The following is a 20,343-nucleotide window of genomic DNA, read 5'->3' on the forward strand; positions in this document are numbered from 1 at the left end:
GAATGAAAGTTGTTATAAAAAAAAAAAAAAAAAAATTCATGCCTTGGCCACTGCGAGTTTGCTGAACAACCATTTCTCTTGACAGCCTCGTCATTGGAACGGAACTCGTTGAGAAACAAGGAGTACTTGTAGTTAAAAAGTAATTCATGGGCCTTAGTTTGGACAATCCAACACAGACCCATAGATGCAGAGTTTTATTAATGTGTCATGTGTGCCATAAGGCATGCACTGTGTTCAACTGGATTCAGTAGTAAGTTATGCATAGTTCTCTTTGAAGAAAATTGAATTTTCTATTTAGCCATTACTGAAGCCAAAACAATTATTCTCTTGATAGTATAATTTTAGGCTGAAGTCAGTATATAAGTAATGCAACTGCCTATGATCTGATAAGCATATAATGCAAATGTGCACAGATACCTACACAAAGAATTTATGTTTAGTGGCCAATGCTTTAATAAAATAGACACTTGGTGTCTGAAACAATACCACATAACTATTAAAACTTAAGTTTCATGTGCTTATTTAACACATCAGCTTTACCCTAGAGTTCTTAAGGAGGCTAGAAAGTACATATATAAAACCTTGACACATTTTTTAGGAACTCACTGCGCAGATTCCGAAGGACTGGAAAATGGCAAATATCATCCCATTTTATAAAAAGGGTGACAGAGCAGATCCAAGCAACTATAGGCCAGTAAGCGTAACATGCATCACAGGAAAATTAATGGAAGGAATTATTAAGGATAAGATTGAGCAACACCTGGCAAGGACAGGAGATATTCTGAACAGTCAGCATGGGTTCAGAAGAGGGAGGTCGTGTTTTACTAACATGCTGGAATTATATGAGGAGGCAACAAAAGGATATGATCAAAGTGGAGCATATGATATTATTTATCTTGACTTTCAGAAAGCACTTTGATAAGGTGCCACATGAGAGGTTGGGCATCATACTAAAAGAAATGGGAGTTCAGGGTGATGTTTTAAGGTGGGTGAAGAATTGGCTCAGACACAGGAAGCAGAGAGTGATGGTGTGAGGAACCTTATCAGAATTGGCCGATGTTAAGAGTGGTGTCCCACATAGGTCAGTGCTAGGGCTGCTGCTATTTTTAATATATATATATATATATATATATATATAATTAATGATTTAGATAGGAATAAGTAACTAGCTGGTTAAGTTCTCTGTATCATTCCAGAAGGACTTGGATAGCATACAGGTGTGGGCAGATTTGTGGCAGATGAAATTTAATGTCAGTAAATGTAAAGTATTACAAATAGGAAGCAAAAATGTTAGGTTTGAATACACAATGGGCAGTCTGAAAATCGAGAGTATACCTTATGAGAAGGATTTAGGAGTCATAGTGGACTGTAAGCTATCAACTTCCAGACAGTGTTCAGACGCCATTAAGAAGGAAAACAGAATGTTAGGATAGCACAATGTGTGGAGTACAAATCCAAGGAGGTTATGCTCAAGTTTTATAATGCACTGGCAAGGCCTCATCTGGAGTACTGCGTGCAGTTTTGGTCTCCAGGCTACAAAAAGGATGTAGCAGCACTAGAAAAGATCTAGAGAAGAGCGACTAGGCTGATTCCAGGGCTACAGGGGTTAAATTATGAGGAAAGATTAAAACAGATGAGCTTATACAGTTTAAGCAAAGCAAGATTAAGAGGTAACTCTGTGTTATGGTGCATGATACTTAAAATGCAGACAGAGCCGAGTACAGGCAAGATCGGAAATAAAAAAAATGTTCAAATGACAACTCGTTCAAATGGCATAGCGTTTTCAAATTGTAACGTTTGTGCGCGAGAGAGGCAGAGACATATTCGATCTCATTCATTGATATCTTTTACACGTTGCAAAACTTTACACCGGCTGTTACAAACTGAAATCAAAGGCTTCTTTTTTTTGGGCATATACACCATCAGCATGGCACTGCCAGATCTAAACACTAACGTGGTGAATTGCTCGCTTGCTGAAGTGACTTTAGCTTCAGGTGGAAGTCCCATTTTACTTATGGTGCCAAGCAGAGTTGTGTCATGGAACAGCAGTCTATTAGCCAGGGAAAGAGCTGTGAAGAAGCTGTCTATTGTTACGGTACTGCCTTTGTCCAGGAACGGCTCCATAAGCTTTATGACCACAGACTCGGAAAGTTGTGTTTTGAGTTACAACCCAGGGCAACAGTTCTCAACAAAACGTTGCCAGATGTTTGAAACCGCAGCAAATCTGTCATTTTTCATACGTTCTGCACGGGTGTCTTTGTTGTCAAAGCGCAAATGCCGTATGGTAGTCTGATTGCATTGACGGGACATCGTATCTTTGATTGCCATATGACAAATTGTTCCGAGCAGGCAGCAGGCAGCAGGCAGCAGCCACAGCACCAACTGTGGTCATTGCTGCTCTTGTGAAAGGAATGGAGATAAACAGCATCAACTCAGATAGGGAGAGGCAAGTTCGTTGTACCACGTGAATGTCACCGAGAGAATAAAACTGAATAATAAAAGAAACATACGCTAACTTTTACAAGTAGCTAAAATTTACACCAGGTGTTACAGACTCAAATCAAATGTTTGTTTTTATTATGAGAATAATAATAATAGCAGCAGCTCAAAACTTGGAGTGCTGAGACTCGAATGTGGCAACTTTGGGTTATAAGGCAGCAGTTCTTACCTCTGAGCCATTCAAGAACACGTATCAACTTCCTGTGAATTGACATTTGCGCTTGAGTTTTTAACTCATTGACCGCAACATGTAAATCGAATGATTTTTTTTTTTACTTTGGTTATATTCTTAGATAAAAGCGCACATGTTTATTTGATATTTGGACTAAAGTCTTCACACATTATACACTTCACATCATTATTAGTATAACAATGGAAAAGTTTCTGCTTTAGATATGTGTTCAGCATTTCTTGTCTCATTTCCTTTCTCATACACTTACCCAGATCTTTGTAGACGAGGAATACACATGAAATGCATGTATTCCAAATAACGATACAGTAATCCCTCGCTATATTACACTTCGCCTTTCGCGGCTTCACTCTATTGCGGATTTTATATGTAAGCATATTTAAATATATATCGCAGATTTTTTGCTGGTTTGCGGATTTCTGCGGACAATGGGTCTTTTAATTTCTGGTACATGCTTCCTCAGTTGGTTTGCCCAGTTGATTTCATACAAGGGACGCTATTGGCAGATGGCTGAGAAGCTACCCAACTTACTTTTCTCTCTCTCTCGCTCTGACATTCTCTGCTCCTGACGGAGGGGGTGTGAGCAGAGGGGCTGTTCGCACACCTAGACGATACGGACGCTCGTCTAAAAATGCTGAAAGATTACCTTCACGTTGCTCCCTTCTGTGCAGCTGTTTTGTGAAGCGACATGCTGCACGGTGCTTCGCATACTTAAAAGCTCGAAGGGCACGTATTGATTTTTGATTGTTTGTTTTTATCTGTCTCTCTCTCTCTCTGTCATTCTCTGCTCCTGACGGAGGGGGTGTGAGCTGCTGCCTACATTGCAACTGCTTTATACAGCGGTGCTTCGCATACTTAAAAGCCAAACAGCCCTATTGATTTGTTTGCTTTTCTCTCTCTCTGACATTCTCTGCTCCTGACGCACACTCCTTTGAAGAGGAAGATATGTTTGCATTCTTTTAATTGTGAGATGGAACTGTCATCTCTGTCTTGTCATGGAGCACAGTTTAAACTTTTGAAAAACAGACAAATGTTCCTGTCTCTCTACAACTTCCTGTGTTTCTGTGCAAATCTGTGACCCAAGCATGACAATATAAAATAACCATATAAACATATGGTTTCTACTTCGCGGATTTTCACCTTTTGCGGGGGGTTCTGGAACACAACCCCCGCGATCGAGGAGGGATTACTGTATACTGTATTATTTACCCTATGCAACTCAAGGAACCTCACACACAAATAAGGAGCCTTGGCTTGAACTGGGAGAGTTGAGCTCCATCCAGGCTGGGGATGGGACAGCAGGATGCTTGCTGCTTATGCTGATCGACACATTTATAAAACAAAAGATGCTGATTGAGAGGTGCGAAGGGATTTAAGGTGGGCCGGGATGATGAGTTTTTTCGTAGGCTTCGGTAATACTAGTGTTAAACTGCAAGGGCTGTACGAAAAGCTTTTCAGCTATCCTGAACCCAAAGAAAGTCATAAGTATAAAAAAAAATAAATAAATGTACAATGCAATACATCAAACAGAAAATTATAAAGGCCTTAGGGCTTTACATGCCCTACTTACAAAGGGAAAAACACCCCAACAACACTGTGGGTTGGCTAGTGCACTACCCCCCACATTTTAAAAACACTCCATATTCAGCATACAATAAAGTAAAACTTCTCTTTAAAATGGCCTATTCTTTTGCTAATTAAACCCTTACCTACTGCTAAAGTACTGATTAGTTCACTCTCCATATGGGTAGAAGGGCCTTTAATTCTGGACTAACGACGATTTCAAGTTCATTCTGGAGATTACTTGCAGGGAGTCTGCATACTGTCTAAAAAAAATCTGGGCCTATACTCTTAGAACTCCTTTCAATGACTTCCATGTGCTTCTGTAATTCCATAACATGTGGACTAGGGATTTTAATACTTTAATAGGATATCCTTAATGTCTTCACTGACTTAAGAGAGTGTCTTGTAAGGCCCTGTATTGGTCAAGGCCCTTATTTGCAAATGCCCCCATTTATCTGCATCTGTAAAATTAACACCAAACACAATAACATCATAATTCTTTTATAATTAAATCAGAAAACTGAAAATTAGATTTTTATATTTGAACTCAAATTACTTAAATTATAACAAGCAATTTTCCACCTTCAATGTTTTCTTTGAAGTACCTGATTACTATGCCTTGCATCCAAGGTTGTCTCAGTTTCTCCATCAGCATCTTTCTCTTGGTCATCTTGAAAGACTGAATTAACACCATTTCTTTCTCCTTTGGCAATATTTTCACAGTTATTTTCTATTTCATTGTCTATGTCTTGTATCTATAATAAAATAAAGCACTGCCATTATATACACATACATACTGAAATAAAATCAACCAAAAAAAATTATATAAAGCTTTCTTAACAGTAGCACCTGTTGAACAATTATAAAGAGGATTACATTTCCAAAATAAGAAAACAATTATTTTAAATAACAAAAATAACAGAGAATATGTTAAATAATTCTGATAATACCAAAATATTTCAGCCAACAAATTATTCAGCAGAAGCGTATCAAGAAATGCTATTGGAGATCCACTGCACCAAAAGCAATATATCTGTCTAATGCCTTACTGGGACTGCTTTTTTATCTTTATTCAAGTAAAAAGATTTGTTTTCTTTCTTTTTAGTAATCTTGGTGTGCATGTGTGGGGGGTTGTGCTTGTTGTTGTTGTTGTTTATTTATTTACTGAGCTATCTTCAATAAACTGGTAACTTCCCCCCTTGGGATAAACAAAATTCTGGTTATCTATCAATATTACTGCAGAATGAACCAGTTATATAGGTAGACAGACACAGTGATTTCAAAATTCAAACTCTGCATTTTTGTGAATGCTCTTAATTTTAACAGGGCACAAATTTGTAACACAAAACTTGAAAACAATATTTTCACAAAAAAAAAAAAAAAAAATTATTTTCACCATATAGGTTACATTTTGAGCTTGAACCAAACATAAGAAAGTAAAGCAATATGGTCCAGTGACTAACTGATGACTAGAACTATAACAAAAACAGCTTTTTATTATCCAAACCACTTAATATAGTTCAGGTTTGCAGGGAATAAAGTATATTACAGGAGAATCATGCACCAAAGAGGAAAATCCCTACACAGGGCACTAGTCAATCACAGATGATGGTGTCAATTTAAAGTCAGTTTAAACAAGTGACTAATGGAAAAAGAAAAAAAAAAAGAAACAAAGATGAAACAAGTAAATACTGCAAACTCCACACAGACAAGCAGTGGGATCTTGGGATCTAAACCAAGCCTCTAGAACTGTAATGCCTACTGAACAGCATGGATTTGTTGCATTAAAAAGTATTTTAAAAGAATTAAAAAGGCAATTTTCCTAACCTCATCTGAATACTAGATCAAGAATAACAAATGAAAATAAAAATGACTATCGTTTACAAACTGGAAACCAGAAACTGCCATGCACAAATCTCTATAAACATTAGCATCATAATATTTCTGAACTTATTTAATGGTATATATAATAGCTAATTTACAACAAGACCAAAGTCATCCTGAAAACTTGGTAATGTGGTGTTAAGTGCGCTCTCTCTTTGTCCTTGTTCACTCCATCTTTGCAACTTTAATTTTGTAACCGACATGAAGACATAACTACGTGACCTTTAGACCCAGTCCAAGCAAAATTAGTGAAAAGCTTGATCATTTCTTGCAGCAGCTATTTTTAGTATTATCTATAAATGTTTGTTGACTGACACATTTCCGTAGTGAATAACTAAACCCTAATAATTAATAAGTGCAGGGCTGTTTCTGGGCATAGGCGGTCTAGGCAAGCCCTCTAGTGGTCAATGCTCATTACTGCAGCCCCATCTGCAGATTCCTGTCTTTATTTTGTTTAGACAAATTCATCCAGACCAAACTGGAACACAAAGAAATGTTGACATTGTGCTCCTCAGCAGCGACTTCACTGTCTGCACTATGCACAGCACAGCATGTTACCCAGAAACGGCCCTGGGCAACGCAACATCTTTTTAAAAAAACAGAGACCTACAAACACTCAAGACTCAAAGCAAATGTCCGATTATATTGTTTTATATTATTTCCGCATACTAGCGATGTTCGGTCTTAAAAGTCTGACTACCTACACAGTCACAAACAACAACGATGATGATGCCAATAATAATATTTAAACTGTAGCACAGAAGATAGACATGGCGAAATAAAATCAAATGACCAAAACAGCAACAAGTCTGTAGCTCGAGTGAATTGCTAAAAACTATGATTGTCTCCCAAATGGACATACATTAAAACTTGTGTTAAAACAATATTGTCACATATCATCCTCTGCTGCTTTACCACCATTTGTGAGATTTGCACTGAGTACGCTAAAACAGTTGTGCGTTTTCTGGATTGGTAGATTGCCTTATTTGCATACAAGAGAATACGGTAAATAGAAATTGGGGGCAAAGATTCTTATTTAAAGATAATCATTATATTCTCACCTTCACTGAATGTTACAGTAATGTCTTAGTTACAATATATACAAGGATATATATACAGTTGATCCAGAAAGTATTCACAGGGCATCACTTTTTCCACATTTTGTTATGTTACAGCCTTATTCCAAAATGGATTAAATTCATTTTTTTCCTCAGAATTCTACACACAACACCCCATAATGACAACGTGAAAAACGTTTACTTGAGATTTTTGCAAATTTATTAAAAATAAAAAAATTGAGAAAGCACATGTACATAAGTATTCGCAGCCTTTGCCATGAAGCTCAAAATTGAGCTCAGGTGCATCCCGTTTCCCCTGATCATCCTTGAGATGTTTCTGCAGCTTAATTGGAGTCCACCTGTGGTAAATTCAGTTGATTGGACATGATTTGGAAAGGCACACATCTGTCTATATAAGGTCCCACAGTTGACAGTTCATGTCAGAGCACAAACCAAGCATGAAGTCAAAGGAATTGTTTGTAGACCTCCGAGACAGAATTGTCTCGAGGCACAAATCTGGGGAAGGTTACAGAAAAATTTCTGCTGCTTTGAAGGTCCCAATGAGCACAGTGGCCTCCATCATCCGTAAGTGGAAGATGTTCAAAACCACCAGGACTCTACCTAGAGCTTGCCGGCCATCTAAACTGAGCGATCAGGGGAGAAGGGCCTTAGTCAGGGAGGTGACCAAGAACCCGATGGTCACTCTGTCAGAGCTCCAGAGGTCCTCTGTGGAGAGAGGAGAACCTTTCAGAAGGACAACCATCTCTGCAGCAATCCACCAATCAGGCCTGTATGGTAGAGTGGCCAGACAGAAGCCACTCCTTAGTAAAAGGCACATGGCAGCCCGCCTGAAGTTTGCCAAAAGGCACCTGAAGGACTCTCAGACCATGAGAAAGAAAATTCTCTGGTCTGATGAGACAAAGATTGAACTCTTTGGTGTGAATGCCAGGCGTCACGTTTGGAGGAAACCAGGCACTGCTCATCACCAGGCCAATACCATCCCTACAGTGAAGCATGGTGGTGGCGTAGGGTGGTGGCAGCATCATACTGTGGGGATGGTTTTCAGCGGCAGGAACTGGGAGACTAGTCAGGATAAAGGGAAAGATGACTGCAGCAATGTACAGAGATATCCTGGATGAAAACCTGCTCCAGAGCGTTCTTGACCTCAGACTGGGGCGACGGTTCATCTTTCAGCAGGACAACGACCCTAAGCACACAGCCAAGATATCAAAGGAGTGGCTTCAGGACAACTCTGTGAATGTCCTTGAGTGGCCCAGCCAGAGCCAGACTTGAATCCGATTGAACATCTCTGGAGAGATCTTAAAATGGCCGTGCACCGACGCTTCCCATCCAACCTGATGGAGCTTGAGAGGTGCTGCAAAGAGGAATGGGCGAAACTGGTCAAGGATAGGTGTGCCAAGCTTGTGGCATCATATTCAAAAAGACTTGAGGCTGTAATTGCTGCCAAAGGTGCATCGACAAAGTATTGAGCAAAGGCTGTGAATACTTATGTACATGTGATTTCTCAGTTTTTTTATTTTTAATAAATTTGAAAAAAACTCAAGTAAACTTTTTTCACGTTGTCATTATGGGGTGTTGTGTGTAGAATTCTGAGGAGAAAAATGAATTTAATCCATTTTGGAATAAGGCTGTAACATAACAAAATGTGGAAAAAGTGATGCGCTTTGAATCCTTTTTCCGGATGCACTGTGTATATATATGTATATATATATATATATATATATATATATATATATATATATATATATATATATATATATATTCACGGCATTCGAAGTCTTGCTGGCCAACCACAAAGCGTTACCTGGTAGGTAACCACCCACACTAACAGATTGTGACACAGACTTCGAATGCCGTGAATGTAATTACCCCGATCTACATGCTGTCAAATAAACGAACCACACGCCGTGGCGCAACGTTAGGGGCATCGCCTCTGACGCTGACGTCCGAGGTTCGATTCCGAGAGGGAGTGCAGTGGAGTGTGTACACCTGATGAGCCCAGAATGAGGGCGAAACACGTGTCGTGTACTCTTTGCATTTATTTGACAGTAAACTATTGCAACCATTCTATGATCTGCTCTTCACAAACTGAGGGCACCGTGGCGGATGTTAGCAGATTGCTGGCCAACCACAAAGCGTTACCTGGTAGGTAACCACCCACACTAACAGATTGTGACACAGACTTCGAATGCCGTGAATGTAATTACCCCGATCTACATGCTGTCAAATAAACGAACCACACGCCGTGGCGCAACGTTAGGGGCATCGCCTCTGACGCTGACGTCCGAGGTTCGATTCCCGAGAGGGAGTGCAGTGGAGTGTGTACACCTGATGAGCCCAGAATGAGGGCGAAACACGTGTCGTGTACTCTTTGCATTTATTTGACAGTAAACTATTGCAACATATATATATATATATATATATATATATATATACACACGCACACATACATACATACAGTGGAACCTCGGTTCACGACCATAAGTCATTCCAAAACTCTGGTCGTAACCCGATTTGGTCGTGAACCGAATCAATTTCCCCCCATAGGATTGTATGCAAATACAATTAATCCGTTCCAGACCGTACGAACTGTATGTAAATATATATATTTTTTAAGTTTTTAAGCACAAATATAATTATACCATAGAATGCACAGCGTAATAGTAAACTAAATGTAAAAACATTGAGTAATACTGAGAAAACCTTGAACAACAGAGAAAACTAACACTGCAATAGTTCGCGCTATAGAGCTACGAACCGCTCGCTAAAAACACTTTTTTTTTTTTAATGAGTTTTAAGCACTGGGAAAAAAATGAACATTTGAAAAATACGTAATTTAATAAACCACCAAGAAAAGTAACATTACAACAATGCACGCTACGATCGCTGTAAACAGAAGTGAAAACAAAAACAAGCCCAGTGCATTCTTTAACTGCCTTCCTACCTTAAGCGTCCAGCCCTCTCTCTCTCTCACTCACTCACTCGCTCGCTCGTTCTCTCTCTCGTGTGTGCGTGTCTCTCTCGTGTGCGTGTGTCCCGCTCTCTCTCGCTCGCTGCAAAGGGAGAGACTGAACACGTACAAACCGAAAGGGAAACTGGCTTGTTCGTATACCGAGTGTGTGGTCGTGAATAGATGCAAAAGTTTGGCGAACTTTTTGGTCGTAAACCGATTTGTACGTGTTCCGAGACATTCGTGAACCGAGGTTCCACTGTATGTATGTATATATATATATATATATATATATATATATACACACATATATACTAGTTGATTACCCAGTGGTTTCGCTCACTGAGTGCAAGGGAAAAAAAATAAAATGTAGTCTATAAGTTATTAAACAGTAAAACATTAACATTTTAAGAAGTAAAGATACATTGAGCACTACTGGAGTGGTTTTGGGTAAACATTTTAAAGGCGGTATAACACAACAGGTAAGTAGTACTAACAGCAGCTAAAATGTATTTGGATCATCTGTCGGTAGTAGATCCTTTATGAAAGGCATTACACGACCACTGTGGTATAGAAATTACATTTTCTATGTGATCGTCTAAATTTCTACCTGACAACCTTGCACTATGTGCCTGTGATTTAAGAGAAAAAAAATTCTGATAAATGAGGACGTTGCCCTTCCGTGCTTAACAGGCAGAAGGTCCAAACAATTCCCAAGTCCAACACTTTACATGAAGAGGTCTGTACATCTTCTTAGATGTAAACTCTCCATCTTCTTAAAATAATTGATCACAAAAGCAACCTTGAATGTTGCTGGGTTTTAGTGACCCGAACTCACCTAAGGGACAGTAAGTAGTCATGCAGGGCAATTTACAAAAAGAGTCCTGCTTCGATGGCGCTGATTACACTCATTCGCAAAGATTTCCATTGTCCCAGGAGCCGACGGGGCACTTGAAGTGTCACAAACAGTGCGAGAAGAGAGGACGCTGCCCGAAACTGCGAAGCTCTCGACCCGGCGGAGAAGCCCGAAATTCCGCGCCTCCCAGCATACACTTTGTTCTCACGACCCCTTGCCGCTGAAGGCAGTCTCGTCTTCACATTGTTTACAGCTCGGCACAGTTAAAAAGTAGAAAGAAGAAAAGCTGTTTTCGTCATCTCTTCTACCATCAAGTATGCCAATTAAAAAAAAGTTACAATGTGGCAGTTTCCGCGACAGTCACATGGACGAATAAATAAAACTTCTCGGCGTGTTTGTGTTTACTTATTTTTAATATCAGTAAAATAACTCTCACACAAATAATAACAATTCGTAAAGACAATATAAAAATGGCGTCCACAAACGTAGTGATTAGTTCCTGTATTATAATATGTTCTGTGGTCATACATAATTTCCATATCACGTGGTCATACGTAATTTCCGTTTCATACGTAATTTCCATTTCAAATGTAATTTCCAAGGGCGGCACGGTGGCGCAGTGGTAGCGCTGCTGCCTCGCAGTTAGGAGACCCGGGTTCACTTCCCGGGTCCTCCCTGCGTGGAGTTTGCATGTTCTCCCCGTGTCTGCGTGAGTTTCCTCCGGGCGCTCCGGTTTCCTCCCACAGTCCAAAGACATGCAGGTTAGGTGGATTGGCGTTTCTAAATTGGCCTTGGTGTGTGGGTGTGTTTGTGTGTGTCCTGCGGTGGGTTGGCACCCTGCCCGGGATTGGTTCCTGCCTTGTGCCTTGTGTTGGCTGGGATTGGCTCCAGCAGACCCCCGTGACCCTGTGTTCGGATTCAGCGGGTTGGAAAATGGATGGATGAACGTAATTTCCATATTGCGTGGTCATACGTAATTTCCATTTCAAACGTAACAAGAACTTTATATATATATATATTCATTGCATTCGTAGTCTGTGTCACAATCTGATTGTATGGGTGGTTACCTACCAGGTAACGCTTGTGGTTGGTCAGCAAGTCAGCTAACATCCGCCACGGTGCCCTCATTTCAGTTGCGAGAAGCAGATCAAAGAATGGTTGAAACAGTTTACTGTCAAATAATGCAAAGAGTACGCGACACGTGTTTTGCCATAATTCTGGGCTCATCAGGCGTACACACTCACTGCATCCCCCTCTCGGGGAATTGAACCTCGGACGTCAACGCCAGAGGCGAAGCCTCAAACGTTGCGCCACGGCGTGTGGTTCATTCATTTGACAGCATGTAGATTGGGCAAAACACGTGTCGCGTACTCTTTGCATTATTTGACAGTAAACTATTTCAACCATTCTATGATCTGCTTCTCGCAAGTGAAATGAGGGCACCGTGGCGGATGTTAGCTGACTTGCTGACCAACCACAAGCGTTACCTGGTAGGTAACCACCTATACAATCAGATTGTGACACAGACTACGAATGCAATGAATGTAATTACCCCGATCTACATGCTGTCAAATGAATGAACCATACGCCGTGGCGCAACGTTAGAGGCTTCGCCTCTGGCGCGGACGTCCAAGGTTCAATTCCCCGAGAGGGGGGTGCAGTGAGTGTGTATGCCTGATGAGCCCAGAATGAGGGCGAAACACGTGTCACGTACTCTTTGCATTATTTGACAATAAACTATTTCAACCATATATATATATATATACTAGCAAAATACCCGCGCTTCGCAGCGGAGAAGTACTGTGTTAAAGAGGTTATGTAAACATATATATACATAAACATACTGTATATACATAAATATATACATATACACATCCACATATATATACATATATCAACATATATATACACATACATATATATATATATATATATATATATACACACACACGCAGACACATATACATATATATACATATTTGTATATCTACATATATATACAGATATATACATATATATATACATATTTGTATATCTACATATATATAAACATATATTCATATATCTACATATATATATAAACATATATACATATATATACATATTTGTATATGTACATACATACACATATATCTATCTATCTATCTATATCTATATATATATATATATATATCTATATATATATATATATATATATATATATATATATATACACACACATATATATATACACATACATATATATATATATACATATATATACATATATACATATATATATACATATATACATGTATATATACATATATATATATATATATACATACATATATATATATATATATATATATATATACATATATACATGTATATATACATATATATATATATATATACATATATATATATATATATATATACATATATACATGTATATATTTATATATATATATATACATATATACATGTATATATTTATATATATATATATATATATATACATATATATATATATATATATATATACATATATACATATATATATTTATATATATACATATATACATATATATATTTATATATATACATATATACATATATATATTTATATATATACATATATACATATATATATTTATATATATACATATATACATATATATATTTATATATATACATATATACATATATATATTTATATATATACATATATACATATATATATTTATATATATACATATATACATATATAATATATATATATATATAATATATATATATATATATATATATATATATATATATATATATATATAGCTTATTACCCAGTGGATTCGCTGACTGAGTGCAAGAGAAAAAAATAAAATGTATGTATAAAATAAGTTTAATTGCCAAATTTATTTTTCCACAAATAAAGAGCACTTACAATAACATAGAAATCAATATAAACAACATTAACATCATTATCATTTGAGAATATGAAGTAATATATAAGAAGCACATTGCATATAAATATAAATTATTAAACAGTAAAATGTTCTTCTATAAAACAGTACTGTGGCTATTCGTTTGTCTGTCCAGGATTTTAAATGAGCTGTAGCTCGCAAACCGTTTCACCTATTGACTTGAAATTTGGTACACAGATACTACGTCACGTCTACTATTCGCTTTCCCACACATATGAATACATATATATATATATATATATATATATATATATATACACATACATATACACACACATACACATATATACATATACATACATAGTGCGTTGCAACACGGGCTGCGATTGTTACATGGGAGGGAGAGGACAAATCACAGCTTCCCGCTTTGTAATCGGGCTTGTGATTGCTGCTTTGACGGATGCCCAGATCCCACAGTATTTCCCCTTAGGAGAGGCGTTAGGCAAGTGTAATTGAATAGCGGTGCTGCAAGTTATTACTCTTTTTATCTTTATTTTATTTTATTGTAGAATCAACTCACAGCTGCGCGCACCAGTGCGTGCGTGGCGGATGCGTACGGCTGACGTTTTCATTGTCTACCACCTTCGCTAATCATTCTTGAGGCAGATTGAAGAGTTAAGTGCCAGCTTAACTGAAAAATTAAAGAAAACATACTAAGTTTTAAAAAAAATCAGTTTTAACGGGTAAAGATGCCGACGAAAGAAGAGAAGCAGCGGGACGCTAGGGTCAAGAGCTGCTCATTAAGCAGCAAGCTCATCAACCTCTGAGCAAACGAATGGTAAACGTACAGAGAAAGAGGATAAATACTATGAATGGTCATGTCAAGTGTATTCACTCCACGTTATCGTGCAGTGCGCTGTTACTGGTATTTTGATAAAAGAATCTGAATAACATATAAGAAGCGTATAAATTATTAAACAGTAAAACATTAACATTTAAGAAGTAAAGATACATTGAGTACTACTGTAGTGCTTTCGGGTATAGTACATTTTTTGTTTGCCCATTACATGCATAAATGTATACATTTTTTGGTGTACCTACCCAAGAACACGCGACATGACCCGGCAGTTAAAAATTTATCGCTCCAGCAATTTTAACTCTGTTACAAAGTCATCTAATATGGTATTGCAAACGGCAGCGGGAGCGTTTCTATAAACTCAATTTAAACTTACTGTTTACACCGTGCTTTGAAGATGCATAGTATGCAACACGTGTTTCGCCGTAATTGTGGGCTCATCAGGAGTACACAGTCACTGCACTCCCTTACGGGAATCGATCCTCGGACGTAGAGGCGAAGCCCCTAACGTTGTGCCACGGCGTGAGGTTCGTTCATTTGACAGCATATAGATCGGGGTAATTACATTGCAGGCATTCGTAGTCTGATTCACAATCTGATTGTATGGGTGGTTACCTACCAGGTAACGCTTGTGGTTGGTGAGCAAGTCGGCTAACTTCTGTCACGGTGCCCTCTTTCAGTTGCGAGAAGCAGATCATACAATGGTTGAAATAGTTTAATATATATAGCAAAATCACCGCGCTTCGCAGGGGCGAATATGGTATTGCAAACGGCAGCGTTTCTATAAACTTAAAGTTACGGTTTATACCGTGCCTTGTTTCATATTCTTTTCCTACCTTATCAATTGTGTAATGTGTTTTTTGAACAGGTTTGATTCATGGAAGAGATCACTCCTGCTACGTTCAGTCACTTCACGTGAGCCACTGTCTTGTGTGATGTTGCGATGTCCACGGGTTTATTTAATGTTAGCTAAGACCCGGCAGTTAAAAGTTTCTCGCTACAGCAATTTTAACTCTGTTACAAAGTGATGCAAACTCTCGTTTATACCTCGTGTCTTCTCATTAAACTTGTATCTCGCGAATATGGCATTGCAAACGGCAGCGGGAGCGTTTCTATAAAGTTAAGGTTATGGTTTACACCGTGCTTTTTTATACCTCGTGTCTTCTCATTAAACTTGTATCTCGCGAATATGGTATTGCAAACGGCAGCGGGAGCGGTTCTATAAAGTTAATTTAGACTTACGGTTTACACCGTGCTTTTTTATACCTCGTGTCTTATGAAGATGCTTGTATGCGTCACTCACTCGCTTCTTATTGTTTCGCTGCCTTGTCAATTGTGTAATGAATGTTTTCTTCTGTGCTCTTTGGGGCTCCTCCTTCTTTTCTACGTACTGAGTTCACAGTCAGTTCACGTGATTACGTGGGAGGCGTGATGACGCGACACGCAACTCAGTCTCCTACGGCCATCTTGCTGCCTACCATTACAGTATATGGACAAAAAAAGAGGTTCCAGTTATGACCATTACGCGTATAATTTTGAAATGAAAACTGCCTAACTTTTGTAAGTAAGCTGTAAGGAATGAGCCTGCCAAATTTCAGCCTTCCACCTACACGGGAAGTTGGAGAATTAGTGATGAGTGAGTCAGTGAGTCAGTCAGTCAGTCAGTCAGTCAGTCAGTCAGTGAGGGCTTTGCCTTTTATTATTATAGATATATATATATATATATATATATATATACAGTGATCCCTCGCTATATCCCGCTTCTCCTTTCGCGGCTTCACTCCATCGCGGATTTTATATGTAAGCATATTTAAATATATATCGCGGATTTTTTGCTGGTTTGCGGATTTCTGAGGACAATGGGTCTTTTAATTTCTGGTACATGCTTCCTCAGTTGGTTTGCCCAGTTGATTTCATACAAGGGACGCTATTGGCAGATGGCTGAGAAGCTACCCAACTTACTTTTCTCTTTCTCTCTCTTGCACTTTCTCTGATCCTGACGTAGGGGGTGTGAGCAGGGGGGCTGTTCGCACACCTAGACGATATGGACGCTCGTCTAAAAATGCTGAAAGATTATCTTCACATTGCTACCTTCTGTGCAGCTGCTTAGTGAAGCGACATGCTGCACGGTGCTTCGCATACTTAAAAGCTCGAAGGGCACGTATTGATTTTTGCATGTTTGTTTTTCTCTGTCTCTCTCTCTCTATCTCTCTCTCTCTCTCTCTCTCCCTGCTCCTGACGGAGGGGGTGTGAGCTGCCGCCTTCAACAGCTCTGTGCCGCGGAAGCCAAACAGCCCTATTGATTTGTTTGCTTTTTATGTCTTTATGACAGTCTCTGCTCCTGACGCACACTCCTTTGAAGAGGAAGATATGTTTGCATTCTTTTAATTGTGAGACAGAACTGTCATCTCTGTCTTGTCATGGAGCACAGTTTTAAACTTTGAAAAAGAGACAAATGTTTGTTTGCAGTGTTTGAATAACGTTCCTGTCTCTCTACAACCTCCTGTGTTTCTGCGCAAATCTGTGACCCAAGCATGACAATATAAAAATAACCATATAAACATATGGTTTCTACTTCGCGGATTTTCTTAATTCGCGGGTGTCTCTGGAACGCAACCCCCGCGATGGAGGAGGGATTACTGTATATATATATATATATATACATATATATATATATATATATATATATATAGTGTACAGTGATTTAAATAGATAACTATAGCAATGAAAACACAGTTTTATAAATCACTTTAATGTTGTGTTTCTTAATTTACTTTAGAAAAACTAGGGGGCTTCGCTCCCTGCTCGCTTCACTTGCCAACCCCCCGGCCTGCGCTACATGCTAGCCTCTTTGCAGTTCTGCCACTCGCATATAGGGATACGGATGTACAATTTAAGCAGATTTTTAGTTTCATTGGAATTGTTACATATGCATCAACGTAACGTATAACTGCCTATGATTGAATTTCATTTCTTTCTCTCTATTAAATAAAATGACATTTTCAAATGTTTGGCTCTGAGACTTGTTAATGGTCTTTGCAAAAGCTATTTTAACCAGAAACTGTTAACGTTTTAATATGAATGGCATATCAAGATCTCCTTTGTTGTCTAATGTTATCCACGGAAGATGTACTACAGTATATTACCTTTCTTGGACACATCTTCATTCTACAGCAATCTGTGCGTTGTAAGACCGGACGTTGTTAACGGTTGTAGATATTCTTCGGGATATTGTAAGTTGTTTTCATCTTCCACACGATCGCCACCAACTATTTCAGCATAGTCTATTGATACGCATTTAAACAATTTTCTTTGTAACCGTTCATTTTTGGACGCATTTAACCAATTTGAGGTGTAACCAATCGACATTTTTTGCATTAATTTGTTTGACTTTTTTGTTTCTCTGTGCTAGGATTGCACGTACACTCATTTTTTTCTGTTGATAACCCTTCGTGATGAAATTCTTCAATAAGATTTGGACATAATACATCTTCTTTAATTGGGAAGTTGAGAGGACCGTGGTCTTGTTTGAAAAGGCAAAAGTCTTGCCTCCCGGGACTTGAAAAAATATCTCTTCCAAAAAGTCTTGTTGAGTATAAGAATTTTTTTTTATATAATAGAGATATATAAAAAGCAATAAATAACGACTACTAATAGAGCCCGATTCCTACTTTTCTTCTGAAATGGCACCCATTATGAGCGTATTTTTCTGAGACAGTCTTGTAAACAGACATTGCTATATCTTGACATTCTCAAATTGTTAATTCGAGGCCCTAAATATTTTGCTGTCCCCAGTCCTGTCTCCAGGTCTCAATGTACAGGTCTGGTAGTGATGATTCCTCTCAATGCATAGGGGGTAGTGGGGCACCATTTACATCTTCACCTAGAGCAGCAAAAATCCTTGAACAGGCTCTGAATAAGTGATTGATAATCCACAAAAGTCAACTTTACTTCTTTTGTTTGTAAAGTTGAAAATGACACACCTTACAGCCCAAGTCTTAACTTTTATTTATCTTACTATGCACAGAAATGCGATGACAGTCTGTGTTTGCAGTTTATATGGTACAGCTAGTGAATACTATTTAAAAATATTTAGTTTAACTTATATTGCAAATGATACTCAGCTATCATTTTTGACACCAGAGTGAACATTCTCCTATTACGTTCTTAAATGTGCACACCAATTAAAAGTCTGGATGAACAATAACTATTTATTTGTCTTTGAATAAAATAAAACGTTTTGATTTATGAATGGAAAATATGTTTCTTTTAACCTGTCATTTCTTAACTCGGTAGACCTAAACTTTAGTTCTAGGTACGCAGCTTGGGCAATATCCTTTAACGACATACGCTTAACAATACTAACTATAAACTGCTTATTCTAGATTATAAACATATAGGAAACATATAATGTGTCTCTGGATTGCGTGGTGCTACAGTCTATCTCACTAGAATCGGAAGCAAGGCAGGAGCCAAACCAAGACCTGTGGCCTGAAATATGATTCTGAAACTGAGAAGCTGACAACAAAAAAATCGAACTTGGTTGTACGTTACTTTAAATCAGATACTCAAAGTGGCCTTCATGGAAAATGTTGTGGTGCTAGACACACTTCAAAAACTTATCTAAAATGTATAAAAGATTGGCCCTTAAAATCTTAATGTGTTAGGGTTACAATATGAAATGAATGTGTTAATAATCATGTAAAAATTCAAGCCAGTCATTAACGACCACTTCTGCTCCAAGTCTTGTATTTTAAAAACCGCTTACAAACGGATGACACGTGAAAAGGCTGGATGAGTTTCAGGGTCATATGTAATAACTACATACTAAGGTTTTAAAAGAAATTTCTTAGAAAGAAAACAAATTATGTACCTCTTGCAGCATGCTACTGAATTGGCTTGTTTTCAAAACAAAGTATTAACTGCTATGTAAATTATAAGAAAAACATGTGGGTTCTCCTACGATATACAGTGAAAACTTCACCACTCACCAGTTCAAAAAGGTTGTTGATTTTTTGCGTATTGCCCATTTTTCCTTTCTTTTTGTCACATTTTTCGCTAGGTCCTTTAAACCCAGCATCCAACTGCACTCCAGAACCTTCATCGTCTTCTTCTTCCCCGTTATCCAATTCCAGGTCCTGCAACTGTAGAGGCTCCTGACCACGCTGCTTTCCCTTCAGCCTTCGGAGCGCTCGGCTCGACATGTCCACTTACTCCTCAAACCTGGACACTCGTGGACTTACAAGCCCCCCGAGCCATACAGGTCCCCTGACTTGAACTCCACGAACTATCTGCCACTGACTGCCAGGAAAAGCGTCTCACTGACAGGAAGTTGACAGATAAACTACGGGTACCGTCAAAGTTCAGGATTCACACTCAACGACACGGACGCGTTCAGGGTCTATCAGTATTTTTTAAATATTTATGGTTCTGTTGTTGTATGTTGACGAGATTTTTGAGGCATAGAGGACTGGAGTTCAGTGGTCTTTTTATTTTATTTACAAGAATTGGTTGCAATTTCTTGATTCCTTAAAAATGTGAAATCATTTAATCAGAAAAG

General features: G+C 38.2%; 1 protein-coding gene across 1 annotated transcript in view; it reads right to left on the reverse strand.

Moving 5' to 3' along the window:
- The window catches only part of tcf25 (transcription factor 25 (basic helix-loop-helix)), a 104,117-nt gene extending 84,022 nt beyond the window's left edge, over positions 1-20,095 (reverse strand). Inside the window, exons 1-2 of the mRNA XM_051932008.1 lie at positions 19,775-20,095; positions 4,858-5,007 (exon numbers count right to left, since the gene is read on the reverse strand). Coding sequence (XP_051787968.1) covers positions 4,858-5,007; positions 19,775-19,987 — 363 coding nt within the window. The 5' untranslated portion in view covers positions 19,988-20,095. The remainder of the gene's footprint in view (positions 1-4,857; positions 5,008-19,774) is intronic.
- Positions 20,096-20,343: the final 248 nt, after the last annotated feature.

The sequence above is a fragment of the Erpetoichthys calabaricus genome, chromosome 9 (assembly GCF_900747795.2).
Source record: "Erpetoichthys calabaricus chromosome 9, fErpCal1.3, whole genome shotgun sequence".
In the NCBI taxonomy this organism is placed as follows: domain Eukaryota; kingdom Metazoa; phylum Chordata; class Cladistia; order Polypteriformes; family Polypteridae; genus Erpetoichthys; species Erpetoichthys calabaricus.